This window comes from Vulpes vulpes, chromosome 5 (assembly GCF_048418805.1).
Source record: "Vulpes vulpes isolate BD-2025 chromosome 5, VulVul3, whole genome shotgun sequence".
Taxonomy (NCBI): domain Eukaryota; kingdom Metazoa; phylum Chordata; class Mammalia; order Carnivora; family Canidae; genus Vulpes; species Vulpes vulpes.
Window position 1 is genome coordinate 17,391,231 of NC_132784.1, and position 26,994 is coordinate 17,418,224.

General features: G+C 44.6%; 1 protein-coding gene across 1 annotated transcript in view; it reads right to left on the reverse strand.

Annotated features, from left to right (window-relative positions):
- TMEM163 (transmembrane protein 163) overlaps positions 1-26,994 on the reverse strand; it is a 224,069-nt gene that overhangs the window by 19,723 nt on the left and 177,352 nt on the right. The window contains exon 6 of the mRNA XM_072757408.1: positions 21,652-21,748. Within this exon, the coding sequence (XP_072613509.1) occupies positions 21,652-21,748 (97 nt within the window). The remainder of the gene's footprint in view (positions 1-21,651; positions 21,749-26,994) is intronic.

Consider the following 26,994-nt stretch of genomic DNA (forward strand, 5'->3'; position numbering starts at 1 on the left):
ATGCGTATGATGGGACTTTCTAGACTGACAGTATTCTCTGTATTTTCATGGTGTTGGTAGTTCTGTGACTATGCATCAAGGGGCACCTGAATGGCCCAGTCAGGTAGGCATCGGACTCTTGGTTTCAGCGCAGGGTAGCCTGTAGCCTCAGGGTTGTGAGAAGAGCCCTGCATCAGTTTCCACGCTCAGCATGGAGCTTACTTGTCCCTCTCCCTCTGCCTCCTCATGCCCCTCTCCAACTCAAGCTCTCTCTTAAACAAATAAAATCTTTAAAAAAAAAAAAACCAAAACCTCATCAAATTCCATGGGTGAATTTTACTGTATGTACACTGTATTTCAATCAAACTAATTTTTAAAAAAGAAATTTATCTCAGGGATCCTTGGGTGAAAATTAGTATTATTTACATAATTCAGCTTATGCACATTATCATAACGTACATAATCTCCATTATCATAATGTGAGACCGAAGACAGAGATCAAAGCATAGTCATTATGAAGATTAAATCAGAAACTTAGAGAGGTCAGGAGTAGAACATGGACCCAAAGGGTCTGACTTCGAGTCTCATGAATTTCCTACTGATGTATTTGCACTGTCTGAGTGAGTCAACACTCCTTTTTATAGACTTATCTCAAGTGTTTCCTCCTCTAGTAACTATTTCCTGACAACTCATACTCTACCAACTGACACTTGCACTCCACACCCCCTCACTCTGGACCAGGTTCACATGTGTCTCGTGACTCAGCCTTGCACTTGCTTCCTACACTGTTTCTCTCTCCTACGAGCTCACTAAGAGGAAAGATCCTTTCTCATTCACCTCAGTATCTCTGTTGCAATAAAAAATGTTTATGACATGTCCCCATACCAGTAGAATGGCTAGTATCAAAAAAGACAAGAAAGCAAGTGTTGGTGAGGATATGGAGAAAAAGGAACCCTCCTGCACTGTTGGTGGGAATGCAAACTGGTGCAGCCACTGTGGAAAACTGTGGAGGCTCCTCAAAAAAAGTAAAGATAACACAAAAAAGTAAAGATAGAACAACCCTATGATCCATAATTCCACTAATGGGTATTTACCCAAAGAATACAAAAACACGAATTCAAAAAGATACATGCCCCTCTACATTTATTTCAGCATTATTTACAACAGCCAACATATGGAAGCAACCTAAGTGTCCACTGAGAGATGAATGGACGACGAAGGAATAGTATACATACCAGAATATTACTCAGCCCCAAAGAAGGAAATTTTGCCATTTGCAACAAACAACACAGATGAACCTAGAGGGCGTTATGCTACGTGAAATAAGGCAGAGAAAGACAAATACTATATGATTTCACTTATATGTGGAATCTATAAAACAAATGAACAAAACAGTAACAGTAAGAAACAGACTCATAGGGAACCCTGGGTGGCGCAGCGGTTTAGCGCCTGCCTTTGGCCCAGGGCGCGATCCTGGAGACCCGGAATCGAATCCCACGTCGGGCTCCCGGTGCATGGAGCCTGCTTTGCTTCTCCCTCTGCCTATGTCTCTGCCTCTCTCTCTCCCTCTCTGTGTGACTATCATAAATAAATTAATTAATTAATTTTTAAAAATTTAAAAAAATTTATGAGCAGACTCATAAATACAGAAAACGAATGAGTGACTGCCAGAGGGAAGGGGAATGGGGAGGAATGGGAAAAACAGGTGAAGGGGAGTATGAGGTACGACCTTCCAGTTACAAAATAAATAAGCTATAAGAATAAAAGTACAGAGTAGGGAATATAGTCAATAATACTGTAGTAACATCGTATGGTACAGACAGTGTCTACACATACTGCGGTGAGCATTTGTAATGTATGTAATTGTTAGATATGTTATACACTTGAAACTAATATATGTCAACTATACTTCGATTAAATATTTGTTTTAATTTGTGAAATGAACTTCGACAGTATTACAGGGATGTCAAAATCATAATCAGCAAAGTCTTTGACAGCCATTTTATGAAAGACATAGAAATGTGTATCCACATAGTCACTGCCATCTTAACCCTCAGTGACAGTCAGGAGCAGAGTGTTAAAAACCTAACTCAGGGGACACCTGGGTGGCTCAGTGGTTCAGTGTCTGCCTTCGGCTCAGGGTGTGATCCCAGGGTCCTGGTATCAAGTCCCGCATCAGCCTCCCCACAGGGAGCCCACTTCTCCCTCTATGTCTCTGCTTCTCTTTCTGTGTGTGTCTCTCATGAATAAATAAATAAAATCTTAAAAACAAACAAACAAAGAAGCCTAACTCAGTAAAGGCAAACTGGGATGGAGGGAGCACAGGGGGGAAAGGCCAGGCTGACTGGTTCTCTAATGATCAAATGGGATGCCAGAATATACCTTGAAATGGGAAGTGTTCTTGAGCACCAGCTGTTTCCCTGGACTGTTGGAGGAAAGCAGGACATTGGTGGGCACAAGAATGAAATTCTGTGAAGCCTGACCCTCACACTCATGCTCCCAGAGACCAGACAGACATGAGCTGGGTCTGAACATACCCCTCTGCTCTCTGCCAGCCAGGGCTATGGGACACAGAGGCTTCATGGCGAGAATACTCCACCTGCCCATCACCAGGGCGGCTGAGTTCCTCCTGCCCTGTGGGCAACAGTGCATGATCCCCCAGCCCAAACTTCAGGACAGCTTCGAAGCCACCTTGACCTGCCCTGAACACGGCCTCTACCTTCCAGATCACACATGACAAAGGCCAGCAGTCCATCTGAGTGGAGTGCCTTTCCACGAGCTAGTAATGCCTCTGAGATTTTCCAACTTCATTGATCCTCAAATGTGAAAAGCAACATGTTAAGTCAATGGAACAAAAAAAAACAAAACATAACAAAAAAAGGAATTCCGAGAATCTGACAGATCGCCATTGTACAAAAAGCTTTCCACCCCCAACTCATGGGTCTGCAGCAAAATGAATCCTGTCTTGCCTTAGAGACCAAGTCACTGAGGCACATCCCCAGCATCTCCTTGGCCAGTCCCCCAAATCTGGCCTACGACTGGACAGGAGAGAGCATACACCTTCTGTATACACATGAGGTGGTCTTAAAATCACAGAGCATCAGACCAGGAAGGACTTAGAGACCATCTAATCCACACTGCAGGTGGGGAAACTGAGGCTCTGAAAAAGCAGGTGGCTTCCCCCAAAGATATGAGAGAAATAGCAGCAGAGCTCAGAGGTCCCAACCATGCTCTGCATCTCCCTGGGCAGCGGACCACTATCAACCTCTTCCAATTCTCTAAGCCCAGCCTGGAATGTGATGAAAGCCGCACAGCTAGTTTTAGGATTCAAAGGCAGATAGGGGAGAGTTGATAAATCTTGACCTGGGGAGGGTCCTGGCGCCAATGTGTGATATTAGCTACTGTACACCAGCTCAGGAGACTTTGGTCTGCAAGATCCGGGCCTTGGGCCCCTTGGCTCCGGGAGAACAGGGGGCCCCTGCCCTGGCCTGCACTGTCTGCTGACCTGGTGGCAGATAAGAGTCACCACGACCTCCTATGCATACACTGAGAAGATGAAGATGAAGGTCTTTTCACCTCCTCACAGTAAGCCAAGCCCAACCAAACCAGCTGGATGAAGCTGACCCCTCTGCCCTCAGCTTTCCCACTCTCCCTTTCTCTCCCTCTGCTCCAGCCACCCCCGCCTCTGCCTTTCTCCTCTAACATGTGCAACATGCTCCTATCACAGGACCTTTGTTCATGCTGCTCCCTCTCATTTCCTCACTTGCATCATACCTGTACTCAAATAGCACCTGCTCGGTGAGGTAGTCATTGACTGTAATTTCATCCTCTGATCTTTTTTCTTTTTTTTAATGGCACGTTTCACATTCAAACATGTGTGGCTATTTAAATTGAGCAAAACTGAAAACTCAGTTTGACTAGCTATACTGGAAGCGCTCAGGAGTCACATACGGCTGTTGGTCATCGTGTGGGAGAATGCAGGCTTAGGACATTTCCATCGTCACATTCACATCGTCACTTGATTGGGTGGTGGGGACCTGGAAACAAGCAGGCCATGCTCTCCGACTGGCAGAAAGCAGGCAGTGGCAGGAAGGTGGTCGAGGCGAGGGCAGGCCAGGCGTGTGGTCAGAAGAGGCAGGCAGGGAGGGCATTCAGCCCCGAGTTCAACACACACGCACAGGGCTTAGATTCAACACGACTGACAACACCCGGCCTGAAAAGGCTCCCAGGGACTCGTTTTGCTCCTTTTAGTCATCATAGTCTGTCTTGTTGAGGTATAAGTAACAAATGATAAAAGGCACAGCTTTTAGACGTTTGACAGGATACATTCTGTCAATGGTAGCACCCACCGAACCAGGCCCAAGACGAAACGCAGAACATTCTGCTTAGGTGGGAAGGCTCCTTTGCATCCCTTGCTCTGCGGCCTCCTCCTGAGCACAGTCAGCAGAGCACTTTAGTCTATTCCTGAATTTTTTTTTTTAAGACTTTATTTACTTATTCATGAGAGACACACAGAGAGAGGGGAGGGGGCAGAGACACAGGCAGAGGGAGAAGCAGGCTCCACTCAGGGAGCCCGACATGGGACTCGATCCCGGGTCCCCAGGATCAGGCCCTGGGCTGAAGGCGGCGCTAAACCACTGAGCCACCTGGGTGGCCCTGCTCCTGGGTTTGACATAAACGGAAGCACCGGCGTCTGCTGTTCCACGGGCCACTCTGCAACTTGCAGTGTTGGGGACACGTAGGCGGCCTGCAGGCACCGGGCACGGCCTAGGGGACCGTGTTCACAGCCCGCCCCGTGGAAACTCTGTTCTAAGTCACTCTGAATGCCTGTTGACACCGGGCTTTGTCACCAAGGTCCTGAGGGAGAGGCGGTCAACGAGGCAGGGAGGTGAAGCAGCAGGGAGGATGCCGGTGGGGGGCGGTCCCCTCCCCTGACACGGGAGACCGCCTGCCATCAAGACAGCTGTGCCAGCAGGTCAAAATCATAGGGCGAAATGAGCTCCGGTGGGCAAGCTGCTAGAACAGTCTCTCCCAGCAGCCTCTACAGGGCCAGCCCAGTCACTGAGTGAGATCTTGGCTGTTGGATGGCCCAGTGCCACCCTCCAACAACTCCATCTACCCTCCCTGCTTGTGCTCCCCCCAAATTCCTTACGTTGTAGCCATGAGCCCCGGTGGGATGGCACTGAGGGGTGGGGGTCTTTGGGGGGTGACCAGGTCAAGAGGGTGGCATCCTCTGAATGGGACTCATGAGGACACAGCCAGAGGGTGACCCTCCAGAGCCAGGAAGAGCAATCTCACTGACACCCTCTGCCGACACCTTGATCCAGACTTGCCCACATCCAGAATTGTGAGAAATAAAGGTTTATTGAGGAAGCTTCCCAGTGTGTAATATTTTGTCCTTGTCACCCGACACACTGAGACACTCCTCGTCACTCCCACCACTCTCCTTTACCCCCAAACAGAGGTGTGATGGGAGTTAACACCTGTCAGCTGGATCCAGCTTCTGATGGATTCACACTACCGCATAAAATGGATAAGCCGTGTCTCTGGCTGATGGCTGGCCAGCAGCAGTTGCCAATACTGCGACACTGAGTTTCTCCAACCTTCCTGCAGCCACCCCTGTTCTTCCATACAGCCCCATATCAAAGCATTTTTATCCATAGTGTTGCTCAGGGGAAAACCTTTTGTAGAAATTATTATTATTTTGCAGTACCACTTGTCACCTCCTGTTTTAAGCTTAGTCCTTATCATAGGTGATACTGGTAGTTCGGATTCGAGGTCACAGTGAGCTGTGGCCACTAACACACCCGCCCCTTCCCCCAAGACCAACACGTTCCCTCCTCCGTAAGATGTGTGACAGCACATGGGAGAAAAGGGAGGCTCACTTGCTTATGCTTGCAGAAAAAGGGGTGTCCTTTGCTTTCCTAATGAGGACAAATTTCAAATCATTCTGACACTACATGGGTTACAGAATTACCCAGGGAAATGCTAGTGCTGGCTGAATAGTAAATGGGTATCGATTTACAGCCCCAGGTGGAATTAAAAGTCACTCTCCTTCTCAGGTCTTTTCAAAGCACCCCTCCCCCAACCCAGCAAATGAGAAAAACTGGCAGATGTGGAGGAAATCACACCAAACATGAGCCCTCAATGTCCCCCTGGTGACGGGCACCGAGGGGGGCACTTGATGGGATGAGCACTGGGTGTTATTCTATATGTTGGCAAATTGAACACCAATAAAAAATAAATTTTAAAAAATAAAATAAAATAAAAATGGAAAAAAAAAAATGAAAAAAAAAATTTCCCCCTGGTTATTAAATTACATTGACAAATTGCCATGGATTCACATTAAATGACTTCAAATTTTTATTTTTTTTTTATTTTTTTTTTATTTTTTATTTTTTTTGACTTCACAATTTTTAAATCAGCATCGGACTGCTCCGATGTCAGGAGGGTCAGGAGGTGGTGTTCAGACACTCAAGCCAGCAGCCAGGCAGTTCTGCAGCCAGGGGACTTGGGGTCACCGGTGGGACTTATGGGCAGACTGGGGAGCCCTGGTCCCTTGTGATTTCTGGCCAGGCTGGCTCACCTGACCATCGAGGCCTGCAGGTCCTGTGAAGGGAACAGGGGCCCAGCTCCAGGGCACCCCAGAGCTCGAATGCTAGGGTCACAGGATGCTGTAGAGGAGGGCAAGGCAGCGTCAGCTGAGGCACTATGACTGCCTCGGGACGAGGGGGCACTTTCAAGTGCTTGGCTGCCATACCAAGATGCAGCCTGGCTTCTGTCACGTGAGGCATCAAGTCTGATAGCTGTTTTCTGATGCAAGAGAGCAAAGCAAGACGCACGGAGAGGACAAGCGCCCTGACCCCTGATCACTGCCTGCCATGGAACTGGAGATGAGCTGTGCTGGCTGGACTCACACACCCCTCTCCCCCTGTAACTATGGGACACCTGAAGGAAGTAACACCTGCAGGGTTCCCTAAAACGTGAACAAAGCATGGCAGCCCTTCAGCTAACCCTTCATGACCCAGAAGACACTGCTGTGTTTGAACGACTCTGTTCCGTAAAGGAAGTAGGATCTTCTGGCTTCCTGCTTTTCTGCCTCTGTTGGTATGAATAACATGCCACACGGACACCTGGCTGGCTCAGTGGTTAAACGTCTGCCTTGGGCTCAGGATGTGATCCCAGGGTCCTGGGATCGAGTTCTGCATCAGGCTCCCCACATGGAGCCTGCTTCTCCCTCTGCCTGTGTCTCTCTCTTTCTCTGTGTCTCTCATGAATGAATAAGTAAATCTTAAAAAAAAAAAAAGTCACACGAATATCATGCCAATACCCCGATCAAACTAGAGAGTTCCTTACATAACAGGCATCACAATACAAGCAGTGCTACTATTGATGCCCACTGGAGACAAGGCTCTTTTTCAAAGCTTTCATAAACTATTTCATTTCATTTTCAACATAAGCAGTTCAAGATTCCTGCTAGGTAGAAAACATGAGCCACAAACAGAAGGCTAAGTGTCCCCCCTCGGGTCAGGTCACACAGCTAGTCAGGGACACAGAAGGTATTCAGACTCCCAGCTGTCTGACCTAAACTCTACTACCCATCACACTGAGGAACATGAAGCACAATCTTCCTCTCAAGCTGCCTGACAGCCCTGACTTTCAATTGTGATTAAATAAAAGAAACAGAACAAATAATGCATAATGCAAAGAACACAGCTTTATGTATCTGAAAATGCCTTAAAAATCGGAAGAGATGGGATCCCTGGGTGGCGCAGCGGTTTGGCACCTGCCTTTGGCCCAGGGCGCGATCCTGGAGACCCGGGATCGAATCCCACGTCGGGCTCCCGGTGCATGGAGCCTGCTTCTCCCTCTGCCTGTGTCTCTGCCTCTCTCTCTATCTCTCTGTGACTATCATAAATAAATAAAAATTAAAAAAAAATCGGAAGAGATGCCAATTTGAGATACTGGAATAGACACACATATACAGGCCTTATAACGGCCACTACATGGCAACACGGGGGACTTTTGGGGTTCTTTGCTTTTGCTTTTTTGAAGCATGAACCCACAAGGACAAATAAAATAAGAACAACCACCACAAAACTGTGTGAGTTGGGAAAGGAGACTGAAGATCTTTACCTGCCTGAAAGGTGCAAAAAATGGTGGAATCTTAGGGCAGAGCATAAGGTTGAGAAGCAACGTATCAGAACCCCCGAAAGTTCAGGGATCAATGCCACTAGCACTCCTGGAATAGGAGTTAAAGAGGTAAGACTAAAAGGAGGAGGACTAATTGAGAATTTCTGTGAGAGCCCGGACCCCCTCCCCCGCTGTCCAAAGTGTGCTCATGCTGTTCCTCAACAGGCAGGAAAGCCTATTCACTGCAGAGAGCAAAATAAAGGGTCTCTGCACCCGATGGGTCAGGTGCAGCTGAAGGCAGCTGTTGCTGCACTGAAAACAAGAGGGCTTAAAGGAATTTTCCTGCTACCCTGCAAAGTTAACTAACCCAGAAGAATAGGAGAAATGACTTTAAGTGCATAAAATATATAGACTTATAAAAGAAACCAATTTATTAGCATGCACCTACTCAGATTTTTAAAAAACTCTACATTTTAATAAGTGCTTCTAAATGAATGTATTAAATAGCAAAATAGCGGATGGATTAAGAACAGCAATGTAGTGGTAAGCACAAAAAATATTTTGAGATATCTGCCAAAACCAATCTTAGACATTATCTGATTTCCATGGGTAACAGAGTTACAAGGACTCTAATACTACCAAGTGTGGTTTATTGCCTGATTTTATGATGGAAGACAATGCAAAGTTTCAGATAAAGGCTAAACGAAAATAAAGACATGATTTCTTTTCAATTAAAAACTTCATGGATCCTCTAAATACCATCCATGGACCCAAAAACTAGCTTAAAAACTCCTGTCTCAGCATTAATATCATATGTGAGAAGCCTCACCACACACAGTCATAAATATATTTTTCTTAAATATCATCAGATGGTCAATAATGGCTTTGGGGAAGCCAGAACACTGAGGACAAATGGAAGATCTTATAAGCTTCCAGAAATGGGAGAAAATGCTTTAAAACAACAACAACAACAACAAAAACTGGTTATTAGAGGAGAATTAAACTCCTAAAAAGCAACACTAGAAATTAGAAGAGATTAATGTCTCATAAATTCTTTTCTATACAGGCAAACTAACAAATAGAGTATAGAACAGCAACATTTCAGACATTTAAAGTCTCACAAAAATGTTGCCTTCCTTATAAGTGTTCTTAGAAAGTTCCTTAAAGATGTGCTCCTCCCAAACTGTGGAGTAAACCATGAAAGACAGCAACATGGGATCCAGTAAGATACAACCCAAGAGAAAAACAAAGTGAATCCCCAGGATTAAAACAAATGAGATCTCAAGATGATATCTGAGGAGCAGACCCAAAATGTACGTATGTACGTGTGTGTATGTGTGTGTGTGTGTGTGTGTGTGTGTGTGGTTTATATTTCATTTTATTAGTATCAGGGAACAAACAAGAGTATGTGGTTCAGCTCTGAATAGCATTTACAATCATCATCATAATAATGCTATTGATCTAGTTAAAAATACCAATGCAAATGTACTGGGAAGTAAACAGCCAATGGGGGATGGTTAAAGAGCCAGCCAGAGGAGGAAGTCAAAAAAATGGTGCCTTTAACTGACAACTCAGGAAGCAGCAACACATGCCTGTTACTTAGAGAGGTGAAGGTTGAAAGCTGTAAATGGTTGCCTCTAAAGAGGAGGTTATTTTTTATAAAGACTCTTGTAGAATAAGTGGCTGTTTAAATCATAACACATACAAGTTGGATAAAAATCAAAACTCAACATAAAGAAAATACTTCAGGGCAGTAATTTGTGAGTACATTAGTCAGAAAGAGAATCAGTAGGAGATCAATATTAAGAGATGCACTACAAGGAACTGACTTGTGGGACAATGCGGGGCTGGCAAGGGAAGTCGGAGATCCAAAGGGAGGGCAGGCTGGGGTGCCTGCAGGAGCTGAACCTGCTCTCCAAGAGCAGAACTTCCTCAGGAAAGCCTCAGATCAGCTTTTTTTTTTTTAAGATTTTATTCATTCATTCATTCATTCATTCATTCATTCATTCATTCGTGAGAGACACAGCAAGAGGCAGAGACATAGGCAGAGGGAGAAAGAGGCTGCCTGCAGGGAGCCCAATGCAGGACTCGATCCCAGGACCCTGGGATCACAACCTGAGCCAAAGCAAATGCCCAATCATTGACCCCTTAAAGCCTGCTCAGCTCTGCTCTTAGAGCCTTTCAACTGACTGGATCAAGCCCACTCAGATGACTGAGCATCATCTCCTTTACTGACATTCAACTGACTAAAGATGTTAATCACTTCCACGAAATTCCTTCCCAGCAACATAAAGTTAGTGTCTGAATAACGAGACCTACAGCCTCGCAGCTGACACAGAAATCTGACATCATGCCTGGTAACACATTTCACGCCCCTGGCCTGCTGTGTGCGATGGTTGCCTTAAGAGCCCTCACTCAGGGTTCAGTCACTGAAGAATGCTCACACTTACAAATATCAGGGCTCCATCAGAGGACCCCATCTGGCAGATGTGAGGCCAGAATCTCAAAACTGCCCAGGACTAAAACGATACAATGTGAAGAACACACTTCTGTGCAAACTATTTTTGCCAGCTCCTTCCATAAATGACTATTTTGTCTCTCTCTCAGTCTAAAAACACAACAGGAGAAAAAAAAATGAAATGTTGACAGCAAAAACTAAAAAGGAAAAAAAAAATCCCCATCAAATTCACTTACCCGCCCCCAAAAACCAAGTGTGAACAAAATAGCAGGAACTACTGAAGATGAGAGCTTACTGGAAGGAGAAAGCACATCAACATGTTCCACGAAATCAAATGCACGGTTTCTAAGAAGAATAAACTTTTGGTAAGCTACATTAAGAGACAAAGAGCAAGGGGAGCCTGGGTGGCTTGGATGGGTAAGGGGCTGCCTTTGGCTTGGGTCATGATGCTGGGGTCCTTGGATTGGGGAGCCCCCTGTAGGGCTCCCTATCCAGCAAAGAGCCTACTTCTCCCTCTCCCTCTGCCTGCCTCTCTGCCTACTTGTGCGCGTGCACTCTCTTTCCGTCAAATAAATTTAAAAAATATTTTTTTAAAAAAGAGAGAGACAAAGAGCAAGAGCACAAATAAACATTAGCAATAAGACGGGGCACATAAGTACAGATGGATTCAAGATTTTTTTAAAATCTTATGCAAATAGTATGAGCACTTTAATAAAGTAAATTTGAAAGCCTAGAAAAAAATGGGCAATTTTCTAGAAAAACAAATTTTGAAAATTATTCCAAATCTATAAACTTAAAAATGTTTGAGGCAGCAGGGGGAAAAAAATCAGTAATAGTGGCGATAATTACAATAGAAGCAAAAACCATTTTAGCACAGTGCTGAACACTTTTTAAATGCTTTTTTACATGCATTAACTGGGCTGATTCTTACAACTCTGTGGGGTAGGTACTAATGTTATGTTTATTAAACATATTTTAGAGGAGGAAACTAGAGCCAAAGAGGTGGGGTAACTCATCCACTTGTCACATCTAATTCACCAAGGCAGTCTGGCTCTAGAGTTCACGATCTTTTTTTATTTTTATTTTTTAATTTTTAAAAAATTTTTTTAGAGTTCACAATCTTAACATAGAACATACTTTATTGCCTCTCCAAAAGGCAACAGGCTCAATTTCACAGGTAAATTCTACCAAAACTTAATAGAACAAATAATTCCTACATTACTACCAGTACTCCAGGGCACAGAAAAAGAAAAGCTAACGTAACTATGTATATGTGGTGCCCAAGGACAGGGGCTTTAGACTCATGTCACTTATGAGCATAGATGCAAAAACCCTAAATGAAATAATAAAGAGTGAAAATGAGCAATGAATTAAAATAACAACACTTTCTGGCCAAATAGAGTTTGTTCCAAGAACTCAAGGATGCCTCAATATTAAAATATTAACTCAAAATATTAACTTCTCCAAGGAAAAGAAACATCTCCATATATACAGAAATAGTACTCAAAACTCAGGATTTGTGATTTTAAAAAACACCTCCTGGCAAACAAGAAACTGAACAGTCACTCCAAAATCAGCAGCAAATTATTCAATACTGTATTGAAGACCTTGGCCAATAAATAAGGGGAAAAATGGAAATACTAGAATTGGAAAGGAGAGACAAACTGCCATTATATATAATATATCCAAAATAACCGATAAAACAAGAATCGGCAAGATTATAGGTTAGTAAGAGCATTATCCAAATATAGTTTTATGCAGTAATAATATAGAAAATTAAATAAATATTAATCCTTAAAATAGCAACAAAGCTCACAAAATATAAAGGAATAGTCTTAATAAAAATATACAAAATCCTCCTGGAGAACAAACTTTCACTACAGGACATAAAGATTTTATGGAGAAAGAAGAAATGGAAGGGAGGATTCCTTATTGGGTTGTTGATCTTATTACCATCAAAATGTTCTTTATATTTTCTGGATAGAAGTCTTTTGCCTGATATATATTTGTCGCCGTGCCGTCTTGTCATTTTCCTAATAGTGTCTTGGAAGAGCAAAGGTTTTTGATTTTGATAAACTCCAATGTTCAATTTTTTAAAATTTTAATGGTTCATGCTTTGGGTAGCATATCTAAGAAACTTTGCCTATTTCAAGATTGCAAAGATTTCCTCCTTTATTTTCTTTTTGAAGTTTTAAGAGTTTTCGATTTTACGTTGGAAGTTTATGATCCATTTTGAGTTAATTTTTATATAAAGGTTGATCTCCATTTTTGTCCATATGACTTTCCAGTTGATCCAGCACCATTTAAACACCATACATACGTTTATACATATATACACAAATACACAAACATGTATACATATATTTATGAGAGTGAGAATGAGCACGAGTGGGGGGCGGAGGAGCGGAGGGAGAGGGAGAAACAGACTCCCCACTGAGTAGGGAGCCTGACACAGAGCTCAATGCCAGGACCCTGAGATCATGACCTGAGCAGACACCTAATTGACTGAGCCACCCAGGGAGCCCCCAGCACCACCTATTGACAGAATTTGTCTTCCCTCCATTGAATTGCCTCAACACCTTTGTAAAAAACCAGTTAACCAGATATGTGTGGATCTATTTCTAGATCCTTTACTCTCCTCGAACTCATTCAAGCAAATAACAATTCGTTTTCATCAGTGCTTAGTTTCTTGTGTTTAGAAGCCTATTGGGGGATCCCTGGGTGGCCCAGCGGTTTAGCGCCTGCCTTCGCCCCAGGGCGTGATCCTGGAGACCCGGGATCGAATCCCACGTCAGGCTCCCTGCATGGAGCCTGCTTCTCCCTCTGCCTGTGTCTCTGCCTCTCTCATTCTCTCTCTCTCTCTCTGTGTGTGTGTGACTATCATTAAAAAAAAAAAAAAAAGAAGAAGAAGCCTATTGGTCCCTGCCTATCAGATGAATGAAGAGGTCAGTCTCGTTGAGGTAATGGAATTATTCTCAGGTAACAAGACTGGGACACCACTAATGTCTGACACCACGAATTTCTGCTTTTGTGCATTACTGAGAAGATGTTGGCAGAGAAGATGTCAAGGGCCTTGAATGTGTGATTTTTTTTTCAAGTATTTGGTAATACAAATCCCAAATAAAATTCAGAGTTATGCTTGAAAGCATGTCATACTGGAGATGAATCTCTCTGTTGCTGATGGGAAATCCAGAAATCATAGATAATTGCACAGGAAGGATCCTACAGCATTAAGCAATCTGAGCTAGGAACAGGATCCCTGAAGACACATCCTAAAAGGCTGAGCTTCCAGAACAAGAGGTCCACCAACTTCCTCAGAAACTTCTTCGGTCCAACAATATCAGGCAACATTTATTCAATAGTTATACGCTAAGCACATCACCTACATCTTTTTGTTTTCTTAACAATCTTACAAAGAAAGTGCCGTTATTATTTCTACTTTAAAAACAAAGAAACTTAGGCAGAGAAAGGCTAAACCACCTGCCCAGATTCCTCTAGTTAGAAAGTAGCAGAGTTGGGATCTGCATCCTTGACTCCAGCTCCCACACCCTTCACCACAAGACAATACTCATTCACCACGGAATCTTTCAAAACTCACTCCCATGAGTGGGGTGCCTGTCTCGGGTGACCTGAGGCTAGCAAGCTGATGAGTGAGCAGCATCTGTGTGAAGTTACTCACCTGGCCCCAAACCGTTATTGTTGGCTCCACCCTTCTCCCTCATTTTCTTCTGTTCAAGGCATTTTGCCTCAAAGGGCAAAGAGTCCTAAAGAATGGACTTGAAAGATGACCAGGGAGGGGCAGCTGAGGGGAGGCAAGGTTTGCAGTTGAGGTATCAAGAAGAACGAGAAGAAGGGATGAGTGTCTTCAGACAGAGAACTTTCAAGAGTAATAGAAGCTGAAGGAGGGAAGGAAGCACTTGAAAGAAAATGCCTGGATACGAATTGCAGGCGGGGCATGACTAAAGATGCCAGAAGGAAGGAATGAGTATAGACATGAGATTTCCAAAGAGGTGGACAAGGAGGGGGCTCAAAGGGTTAAGTGTGGGAGGGAGAGAAGCCCTGAGGGAGAGGGAAGGTGGTAAGGAGACTGAAAACAGAGGTGTGGGCAGGAGACTGGCCACCTGGCTCCATTCTGGCGAGGACTGGGAAGGATAGAGCAAGGAAAGGAGCAAGTGAGAAGGGTTCCCTTGCTTTGTTAGAAGCTCCTTTGTCCTGGTGGGTGGGCTGGCATCAGAGGCAAGAGGTTAGTAGAGAGATAGTCATGGGGAGGCTTGAAGGACAACCTTGCTACTCAGTGAAGAGTCAAAATTATGCTAAGCAATCATTTCTGACCCATAACACATAGTCATTTTTCCCTCTTCCTTTCCCTCCGTCTCCTTTGCATTTTCTCCTTTTAATTCCTTCCTCCTACCCAGGGACACCGGTATACATCGGACACAGAGAGGAGAAAGGTGGGGAAGGGTTAGGGAGAGAACAGGCTTGTTGCCCCTGCTGTGCCTGTAAGGACCCCTTCCTCCTGTGCCTCACTCCCACCCCCTTCACAGCCAGAGCTGCCTTGCCAATTCTCACTCTTCCATCAGAAGTTATATGAAGCGGGGATCCCTGGGTGGCGCAGCGGTTTGGCGCCTGCCTTTGGCCCAGGGCGCGATCCTGGAGACCCGGGATCGAATCCCACATCGGGCTCCCGGTGCATGGAGCCTGCTTCTCCCTCTGTCTGTGTCTCTGCCTCTCTCTCTCTCTCTCTCTCTCTCTCTCTCTCTGTGACTATCATAAATAAATAAAAATTAAAAAAAAAAAAAAGAAGAAGTTATATGAAGCGTCTCCTCCTCTGAGAGGCCCCAACACACCTCCTCCACCTCCAGGCTTGATACCGAAGCATTTTCTGTGTTCTCATGTGATTGTTTCTATCACAGCCCTTATCACCGTGAACTGCACGTATCAGTTGGTGGGGCTTTCCCCAACTGTGAGCTCCCTGGGAGCAATAGGCGACTCCTGCGAGAAGTCAAGGGCTTTGCAGGGCAATGAGAAAATTCTAGCCACTAGTGCTACTTGACTTTGCATCCCCAGTGCCCTAGGGTCTAGGAACTAGTAGACAGTCAAATGGTAATAATTATTATTATCAGCATATGGCCATGCATCATTTATTGCCAATCTCTAGTTATTTTTTAAGATTTTACTTATTTGAGAGACAGAAAGAGAGCATGAGCCAGGGGAGGGGAAGAGAGAGAGGGAGAAGCAGACTCCCTGCTGAGCAGGGAGCCTAACGCGGGGGACCCTGGGATCATGACGTGAGCTGAAGGCAGACACTTAACCAACTGAGCCCCCAGGTGCCCCTGTAGTTATTATTTTAATTATACCTGCAATCACTATTACTGCCACATGACCACTGAAGGAGGTTGGATGCAGACACTGGCTGAGAGCTCCAGATGAAGAAGTCTCGGTCTACTATAGGAAGGAGAAGCCAGTGAGCTGGTCCAGCTGAACAGGACACTGACAGGAAGCTCATGGCCAAGAATGGGACTTCTATGGCCTTGGGATCGGAACCAAGATCACCTCCCTCTTTTGTAAACCATGACAGTTTACACAGCGTTTCCACATTCATTACCGCATTTAACTCCCAATCTCTGTGGTACAGTAGGTGGCCTGACACCCACTAACACAGAGGGAGCTCTTCCCAGAGAGGAGCCATGATCTGCCACAAGTCACACATCTGACGAGTAGGGAGGCAGCCTTGGAGGTCAGGTCTTCCAACACCGTGTTGTTGTTCTACCAAACACAGCCCAAGACTGGCTACGACCGGGAGCCCGAGAGAGCACGCTACCAGCTCCAGCCAGCCTGAGGGAGAGCAGAAGCCAAGTGAAGGGGACTGAGGGGCCCAGTCTGAAATGACCTCAGGCCACAACTTGAGGTAACACTGACCAGCACGCTCTTCAGAGACATCAAAACTCAGAGCGTTAAGGGCAGCAGGCACCACAGTGGCACTGTCTTTTAATGACTGTTTTTTTATTTTTTTTAAAGATTTTATTTTTATTTATTCATGAGAAATGCAGTGAGAGAGAGAGGCAGAGACACAGTCAGAGGGAGAAGCAGGCCCCATGCAGGGAGCCCGATGTGGGACTTGATCCCAGGTCCCCAGGATCAGGCCCTGGGCTAAAGGCAGCACTAAACCGCTGAGCCACCAGGGCTGCCCATGATTGTTATTTTAAATAAATGGCTCATTTTATCCTTATCCTAAACCCCTGACATTAAGTATTATCTCCATTGTACATATGCGGAAGTCCAGGGCCAGGGAGGTTAAGCGACTTGCCTGTGCTGGTCTCCTCGTGGGTAAGAAGAGGCAGAGAGGGGACCCACTCCTCCAGCAGGTCAGCCTGCCACACCCACATACCTTCCGCTGTGCTACGCAGCTCCCCTAAAGCGCTTCCCTCCATGTGATTCCACTCATGTCCTGCCTCCCCTCATCCCATGCTTGTCCCACGGCCCTCTCCACTGCTTCAGGGTCAACCTGCCTGTGGCACTTCCAGGAGACAAAGAGTGTGGATGGAGAATGGTAAGGGATGGAGGTAGCCGGCGTAGCCCGAAAGGCCAGGCATGGGGCCTGTGGGGGGCCTGGCCATCCTCTCTAGGACAGCCCTGTCAGCAGCCCCCCTGAGAATGAGAACACAGGAGGGCCAGACCCGAAAAGCCAAAGAACAAGAGGACTTGTTCTGAGAACAAGAAGCCTGAGAGTCCCAGCAGCCAAGACAGCCCTGGACTAGGAGACACCGCCTTAAACCTAAGCTCCGCCAGCAGCCAGCTGACCGCCTCAGGAAGATCAGAGCCTCAGAGCCCCCACATCCTACCAAAAGGAGAAGAGGCCACCTGTCCCTCTTACCTACACAGGGGGCGGCAGGGGGAAAAAAAGGAAGAGGATGATGTTCTTTTCAAAGCGATCCACAGTCAAAGGGCAACCACTACACGTGAGGCACTATTAACTCTCCTCGACTTCTAGAACCACTGTTCATATAACTTCTGAGAAGGTTCTTTTGAATCCTGATTCATGAATGCTCCGACGTGCTCACGTGCAGTTTGTGTGGAACAGACGTAGACCATTTAGTTATGAAGGCCTCCCAGTAGCACAAATTCCTGTGCTGGGGCCCCCGGAGAGCCGACTGGCCTGGCTTCTCCAGGACGATGCCAAGGGCCCAGTGACACCAGCACAGCTCAGAGTCACTGTACTTCGTGGGAAATTCCAAACCGCATAGCTTTCTTATTCAAAGCTTACATGTTCTTTCGATTATCCTCACTCTGAGAGGGTTGCAGCTACATTAAAAATAAAAATAAGGGATCCCTGGGTGGCTCAGCGGTTTGGCGCATGCTTTTGGCCCAGGGCGTGATCCTGGAGACCCAGGATTGAGTCCCACGTCAGGCTCCCTGCATGGAGCCTGCTTCTCCCTCTGCCTATGTCTCTGCCTGTGTCTCTGCCTCTGCCTCTCTCTCTCTCTCTCTCCCCCACCATGAATAAAATCTTTAAAAAATAAAATAAATAAAAATAAAAATAAAATAAAAAAGCCACCAGGAAACAGGCCCAGGGTCAGGAAAATGCTGCTTCTGACAAACCCACAGTAAAAATAACCCTATAGAAATCATACCTAAAAAAAGCAGCTCTGTTTCTATAGTTTGGCTATTAGAAATCATGCTGCAATAAGCAGAGGGGTACATATATCCTTTTGGATTTGTGGTTTTATTTAATTTGAGTAAATACCTGGCAGTGTGATTACTAGATCGTAGGGTAGCTCTATTTTTAACTTTTTGAGGAACCTCCGTACTGTTTTCCCACAGTGGCTGCACCAGTTTGCCTTCCCACAAACAGAGCAGGAGGGTTCTTCCAAGTGTCCAATGACTGATGAAAGGATAACGAGGATGTGATATATATAGCCAATGGGATATTACTCAGCCATAAAAAAGAATAAAATCTTGCCAACTTTCCTTCATCAGGCCAAAGATGCCTCTCTTTGGGAATACGTTCAGTCCTTAGAAAATGTCCGCTTCTCTCTCCAACCTGCATAATCTGGATTGGTCAACCCGGGAGGTAGAGCTGGGCCTGGACTATGGAACCCCCACCATGAACGTGGTGGGACAAAGCCTGAAGTTTGAAAATGGCCAGTGGATAGCAGAGACGGGGATTAGTGGAGGTGTGGCCTGGAGGGAGCTCAGCAGCTCCGCAGGCGGAACCAGCAGGTGGAGGAAGAAGACAATCTCTTGAGGCTAAAGGTGGACATCCTGCTGGACATGCTGTCTGAGACCACCAAGTCCCACGTGATGGAGAAGCATGGAGCTACAGAGTATAATGCTAAGAGAAATAGGTCAGAGAAAGACAGATACCATAGGATTTCATTCATGTGTGGAATTTAAGAAACAAAGCAAATGGACAAAGGAAGAAGAAGAGACAAACCAAGAGACAGACTCTTAACTATAGAGAACAAACTGATGGTTCCCAGAGGGAAGGTGGGTGGGGGGGAATGGGTGAAATAGGTGATGGGGATTAAGGAGGGCACTTATCGTGATGAGCATTGGGTGATGTATGGAATTGTTGAGTCACTATATTGTCCACTTGCAACTCATATTACACTGTGTGTTACCTACACTGGAACAAACCTTTTTTTTTTTTTTTTTTTTTGGTCTTAAAAAAAAAGGCAGTTCTGCAGTTGAGGGCAAGGCTGTAACTCAGACCTAAAATCATGACATGGCCCTGAAGACGAGTCTCCCTGATTTCAACAGCTACAGTCATACTTTATTTGACTTCAACGAAATTGCCCATCCACTCCTAACCAGGGTTTCCAAAAATATTTAATGAGTTGCCAATTTAGTTCACATTAAACATAGGCTTCCACTCTGAAAATCCTGGAAGATCTGACGGCCCGGACAGCGCAGCAAGTCTGCCTGGCACCACTAGAGGGCAGGCCTTTCCTCCAGGCCCGCTCCCGCAGACCACTGGCTGCGCAGAGCAGCTCCTGCTTTCAGGACTGGCTTCTGGGAGTGTGTGATCATGCCTCCTGACTTAGATGTGGACAAACACTGGTGCCGAATTCCCGCTGGCCAGGGACTGGGGGTCCGGCTCCGGCCTGTGCGCTTCTGCAAACCTCTAGAGCAGAGAGTGGGAACCCAAAGACTCCGGATTGAAACACTGTCAGCAACCACCTGGCAGCGTTTGTCTGGACCCTCGTGTGCCACTAAGCTGATTAGAAGGCCTTCCGTCTGGAGACGGGAGCTCACGTACCCTTGTTATCTTTCCATAATGCTGGAGACTTAAACCAAAACAATAAAACCACCTTATTCTTTTTGTCAGAGTTCTGAGGAGATGACCATAAATGGGTCTGATTCTTATAATCCCACACCAGGGCGGATCCAGGGGTGAGTCCTCCAAGGACAGGGCCAGTGTTGGATAAAATCATGGAGCTCTTCGCCCTCTCTGAACCCCACGTGGTCAGGGCATCAGGCATTTGTACCTTGGTGTGGAATTTCAGTTGGTGAGCTTCTTCCCTCAGGAGCATTTGGACCACAGGATGTGAGACTGTTTCCGGGTAAAAATGGTTCCACTCTCAAGAGAAAGCCAAGGAGGGCCTGTGCAAAGGTTCATGAGCACAGCTGCTCACTCCTTATCAAGTTAGCCCTGCTGCAAATTAACTTTTAATGCCTAAATGAATGAACGTGTCAACTAGCCTTGTGCTAAAAATTCCTACCCATAAATATTTCTTTGGTGGAGGCATGTCTCCATCCCCTGTAAAAACGCAAAGACGTTATCTGGCTGACATCTTAATTAATCATACTTAATGCTAAGACTCAGGTTCTGACAGAATGGAACTTAGGATGGCAAGTCTGGTGGAGGAAAGGATGGAAAAGTCCAGGATCCTGGGCCAGAGAGAGATCACAAGGAGGAGATCAGAGCGAGGCATCACGGTCGTGAGATTAAGAACACAGAGTATGAGATAGGACTATTCCCCTCAGCTAGCTCTGCTTCTGGCAAGGACCGAAGGCCACAGCTGGGTGTCCACCTTTCCTCGCTGTTGCTGAGATAGTAGACAATAAGCTTCAGGCCAGCTGTGATGACAAATAATACGTAAGATCCCTGTGAGTTAGGAAAGGACTGGCGTCTGATCTCATTTCAGTCAGGAGAGGGGCTGGTAACTTAGAGCACCCATTTTCATAATTCTCCTAAATGCAGTGTCAGGTCCCACTTAATTTTATTCTTTCCCATAAATATGCAAATACCTCACCCCAGAACGGATTAATGCATATTTTTCTAAAAGTGCAATGAAAGTTCCACTAATTTAGGCCTGGTATATAAGAAGGTGCAGGTAGCCAAACTCAGATCACATCCTAAGAGAAGAGCCCATATTTTTGCATTTAAATCCCTATGCAACTTGTATTTAGAGAATCACTGTAATGCCAGTAACTCCATCTCTTGGTAAGTAAGTCAGCTGCCTTCTATGAAGGTAACCTGGTAAGAGACCTTCAAGTGCTTTCCCTGCCCCCCCCACCCACCCAATTCCTAAAAGGAGGGGCTGGGGAAAGAATCAGAGTGCAGGTAATGGCTCTCAGCCAAAGAACAAAGCAGTCAAAGACACACTTTAATATGAAATTGCATCTTCCAGTTTCTGCATCTGAATGTCAGCTGTGCCAGAAAATCCAATGTGAATGGATTGATACAAGGTGCAAAAGAGAAAAATAATTCTGATTACAATAACCATTGACTAGACAAAGAACAACAGATATGAACAGCACAGATTGGATCATTCTGCTACATAAAAATCATCCCATCTCCTTTTACATAAAAGACATCTTGCTTTAAAAATAGTCAATAGATCTAAGGAGAGAGACACAGAACCCAGAACTCAGTACCACCTCAACTACTTGGAAGTTTTCTCCTGTCGCCCAGGACCTCACTCTACCAAGTCATTCACAGTGTGCTGTGAGTTCTTTTGGACTCCTAAAATGCTGTATATTCTCCTTCCACCCACCTGACCTGCCCCAGTAAATGCTTTGTCTGTCAGAGGCCGGTAGCTCCTGGAAAAATTGTTAAAGAAGAAGGAGGACCTTACCACTTCTGGGAGCAGCCTAGTCGAGAGGTCATGGATGGCTTTGACCACTATGCATATAGATGACAGAAGGAATATCACCCCCAAGATGACACAGGCTCTGCAAAGAAACAAAACATTGAGAGTCTTAATTGGGAGAAGTCCACTCTGCTCTTTACACAATAACACAACCCAAGGTACTGGTACTCACCCATAATTCACCACATGCCCACCATGGCCACTCACAGTCCAAGAATTGATACTGACTCATCTCTAGGATCCCAGGCCAATTTATTAGCAAAATCAACCCCATGGAAAAACCCCATCGTACATAATATCAGAGCATCTCAAGAACACAGGCATGGAAGAAACTTCAAGGATGTTAATTCCATCCCTTTGGCCTGGTAACACAATATGCTGGTCCTCCTCCAGCTGGAGGGTTCAGAGTTTAACAGCACAAAAGTGAAGGCTCTGGCCTGAGACATCCCAAGCTCTACCATTTAACAAGCTTGATCTTGGCCAAGCTACTCCTTTTAGCTTCTACATCCTCACCTGTCAAAATGGGAGTAATATTTCCCACCTGAGGATGAAATTAGCATCAAGAAAATTAATAATAACCCACTAATGTTGGCAAAAACAAAGGAAAAGAAAAATCCACTCTGGATATCTCTAACATGATGTGATAGACACCATTGCATTTTCCCAAAGATAAAAAGGAAGAATAATTTGGTGATGACAAAAGATAGAGTATTTATGCCAAGTCATCGCAGCTGGCGAGGAAGGAAGAGGGTCTCATGGTCCCTAGGAGATGTGTCATGTATTTATTCAACTGAACAGCTTTCCCTCTCTGAGACACAAGAAGGGCACCCATCGCTTGGGTGCTAGACCTTCTACAGACAAGGTATTACACTCAGGAAGTCTTCATCTCCATACTTCTCTGAGGGTGGAGGAAGAAACAAATGTCGGGGCTTCCTGCTGACAGGTATAAATGACGCTGCAGGAAACTATTTTCTTCAGATCACTGTAGAAATACCATTATAGTGCACCAAAAGTGGATTTGAATTTTGCTTACATTTTTAAGGAGACAAATATAAAGGACGTAATGATCTCCTTACATAATATCTTGCTTATATATCTTGAATCAAAATTATGCTACAGATCCCTATAGGGCAAGAACCCATATTTTTGTATCTCAGTATCTACAGGAGCACATAGCAGGTGTCTCATATGCATCTGGAGAGTGGATATAGTCACCAATTAAGTAATGACTAGATAACTTCTAAGTGTCCCCCCATGGAGTTTAAGGGGCACTGACCACTTACCAATACAGATGGGAAGGGGAAGGACACACCTAACACTTTAGCCAAAATGCCTATTGAATGGCCCACATTACAAAACCACTCTGAAATGTAACAAAAATCAAAAATAAAAAGAAATTGATGGTTTGGTTTACTGAAGTTGAATTTCACCAAAGTATAATCATATTTTCTTCACAAATATACATGTGATTATGTTCAAAAATGTTTTGAAGCCTGGTTTTCATCTTCTTGCAAATTCAAAAACCATAGTCACCCTTCCTTCAACACCGCTGGGAGCTTGCGTGTCAAAGCTGCTCCCACAGCCTAAACCAGCTATTATTAGCAGAGGGTGTGATGCTATTTTTTAACATTTTATTAATAATATATTGTGTTTACACGGCAGCTTTGTCCTCAGGCACTCAGAGTTCCGCACATCAGCGCATAAATGCCCCGGAGGCTACTCACCAGATCTGAGATTCTGGTTTTCTGCTATTTTTCAAACTGGGAAGGAAAGAGGTGTGTTCCATAAACACAAGTGGTCAAAATAGGAAAGTCAAGGATTAGGAGACTTGCCCAAGGTCACTCAAAGGGTTTGAAGTCCATTTAGAAATACAGCCTGGTCTCCTGACTGCCTCCCAGCAGCCAGCCCCAGTCAACCACCTGGCCACTCAAAGACTCTCGGCATCCACACCACATCCTCACTACTTCCACCACCCTGGGACTGTGGTGGCCTCCAAGATGCAGGGACGATTTGGGTCAGGAGCCAGCACTACAGATACGGCTGCTTCTTTCTGCAAGTGTGTGCTGCTTCCTAGTTTGAGAGGAGGCAAGAGGAGGAGCGATGGAGGATAACTGCCCTATTAGCCTGTCGTGGCCTTCACCAGGAGAGCCTGGCCTGGCAAATGAAGGGCAATGAGTCCATGGGCCTGACAGCACTGAGCTGCCAGGTCACTGGAATGAACACAGATTCCTTCCCTCCTGCCAAATCCTCAGAGGTGAAAAACATTATGACTCAAAAAGAGGCAAATGCAATGCCTCCGTCAACATAATCCCCCAAATGAACACAGACTGAAGTTGAATTTAAACTCCCACAGGACCACTGGTTGTCAAAGAGTGGTCCACAGATCAGCAACATCAGCATCACCTGGGAACTTGTTAAAACAGCAAATTCTTGAGTCCACCCCAGATCTGCTGAATCAGAAACCCTGGGGATGGGGCCCAGAGATCTGGGTTTTAATAAGTCCTTCTGGTATTTCTGATGCAGTCAAAACAGAGTCTTCCCCAAGACACATTTACTGTCTGACAGACGACAAAGTAAAATTTAAAGAAATGACTAAAGTCATTGGGCATCTCTTTTTCTTCTGCTAAAGGCTACAGATTACTAATTATGCACAGCATTGTAATTCTATGAATAAACCTGCAGTAAAGCATTAATTTTTTTTTTTTTTTTGCCTCTGAAATTATAAGAGCAAAAGCTACTGACAGTCTCACATCCAAAATGATGTCAGGTTGAAAATTTGGTCTCTTGTCAGTTGTAGGTTTTAAGGCTCGTGGTTCACATTAAGAAAGCTTGAATCCTATATCAGTCCTAAGATATTTTCCATCATATCCAAACAGCCAAATAGGAGAAGTTTTGTCTAGTCATCCCCTAATTTACAAAAGACCTAAAACACAGTAGTCCTGGCAATTAATCAGTTCAATCCCCAGCTTAAAGTGTCAATGTTTTATTTATCATCTCTCATCCTGGTGCTCAAAGCACTTGTAATCTGGGCCATCAACCAAATGTGAAGTGATAAAAAATAAAAGACAGTCAAGAGATGAGCACATAGTACTGAGCAATGCACAATCTCTGGTGTATTTTATTCCAGCTAGGTTCTCTCTCCCTTCGTGTGCTCTGTCATTTTAAATAAAGCCACAAAGATAAAGGGAAGGAGAAAGTGAGCAATAAATGCTTATGAGCCATTTCTCATTCTCTATAATGCCTATGCCAAACATTTGATTCAAGACCACCATCTTCCTCCTTCCCTTGATTTTCTAAGCTCCAGAACCCACCTCTTTCCCCACCAACACTCCCATCTTTCTTCTCTACCTTCATCCTCATCTATCTGCTGCACTGTGAACAGGTTGTGGTGTGAATGGTTCCTCGGGCCAGAGCTCTCCAGGCAAGTGGTCCATATCCTCTCCATGGTAAGATTATCCAGCTCCTCAACACAGAACTACCAACTCACATGTAACCACCTTCCTCAACAAATGGTCCTTTGTTTATATCTGTATGAAGGTACCAGCTGACAAGAACACATCCAATTAAAATCTTGTTTACACAGGATCCTTTTTTCCTAGCTTCAGTGCTAAGGGACAGAAGTCAACAGGAGTGATTTATAAAGCAATTAGATGCTACAGCAATGCAGTCCAATAGACTTTTCTGTGCCTATGAAGTGTTCTATTCTGCACTGTCCAGTATAGTAGCCACCAGGCATATGTGGCTACTGAGTGTTCAAATGTTGCTAGAGCAACTGAAGAAATGAAAATTTAATTTTAACTGCTTTCAAATAATTATAATTTAAATGGCCATGGGTGGTTAGTGAAATATCAGTGCAGTTCTAAAGGTTGCATTGAAAATACAGAGGTTCATCAGTGTATATACAGACATACATATGTATGCTTTCGCTATCTATCTATCTATCTATCTATCTATCCATCCTCTCTATATATTTTCTTGGTAAGACATGTTTTAAAAAGAGAGGGCAGAAGGGAGGGAAGCCCAGAAACTACTCATCAGGATCAGGTAAATTTATGTGGGGCTGGCAGTGTCTGCTGTTGCAAAGGAGCATCATGCCTTTGGTATTTTCCACTAATGAATGCATCACTTCCTTCCATCCAGTAAGACCCTTCAACTCCCCAGTTTACATGCTAAGTCCCACTCTTGTTCTCATCTAATGTCAGCCAATCTCAGCCACGGCTACTGCTCCACAGGGGTAACAGCATTTTTTTTAGAAGGGGATTTGTACTTTAGTCATTCACATCTTAGGTTTACATGCCAAGCCTCGAGGCTAAGGAAAACATAATCTATTCGCAATCTCCTGAGAGCACAAATATAGGATGGGAATCCTGAAAATCATCACAGTAAGTCATTACTCATGAATATGAAAATGGACAGAAACAAAATGAATACAGTAATATGGTTAAATACAACCTGGGGACAGAGTGGGAAGGAAAGATGTCTCTGCGGTGTGACATTTATTTTCTTTAAGATATTTATTTGTTCATTTGAGAGAGAGAGAGAAAGAAAGAGAGAGAGAGAAAATGAGTGGGGGAGAGGGGCAGAGGCAGAGGGAGAAGCAGACACACTGCTGGGCAGGGAGCGCGATGCAGGGCTTGATCCCAGCACTCTGGTATCATGACCTGAGCTGAAAGCAGATGCTTAACTGACTGAGACACCCAGGCACCCCTGCAGTGTGACATTCAAGCTAGGTCTAGAAGAATGGATAGGAAACATTAACCTGAAAAAAAATAGAAAGTTAGGGAGGACACTCCATGAAAGGGGCATTTAATGAGCAAAAGTGCACTGTGAGAACCTGCTTCAGTGAAAATGCAAAGTAGAGGTGCTGCACATAGATATGTCATACCCCTATTAAAGATAGATCATATTTTAGGCTACAAAACAAGTCTAAATAAGTCTAGTAATTCTGAAATCATATCAAGCATCTTTACTGACCAAAATTATTTGAAACTAGGAATCAATATAAGAAAATTAGTGGGAAAAAAACATAAACACATGAAGGCTAACCATGCTACCAAGCACCTAATGGGTCAACAAAGAAATTGAAAAGGAAATTATAAGAAGACACTCAGAGACAAGTGAAAATAGAAACACAATGATTCAATATCTTTAGGACATAGCAAAAACAGTTCTGAGAGGAAAGTTTATGACAATACAGACCTACCTCAAAAAAAAAACAACAAAAAATCTCAAGCAATTGAACTTTATACCTAAAGGAACTAGAAAAACCCAAAGTTAGTAGAAAAATGGAAATAATAAAAATCAGAGTGGAAATAAATGAAATAAAGG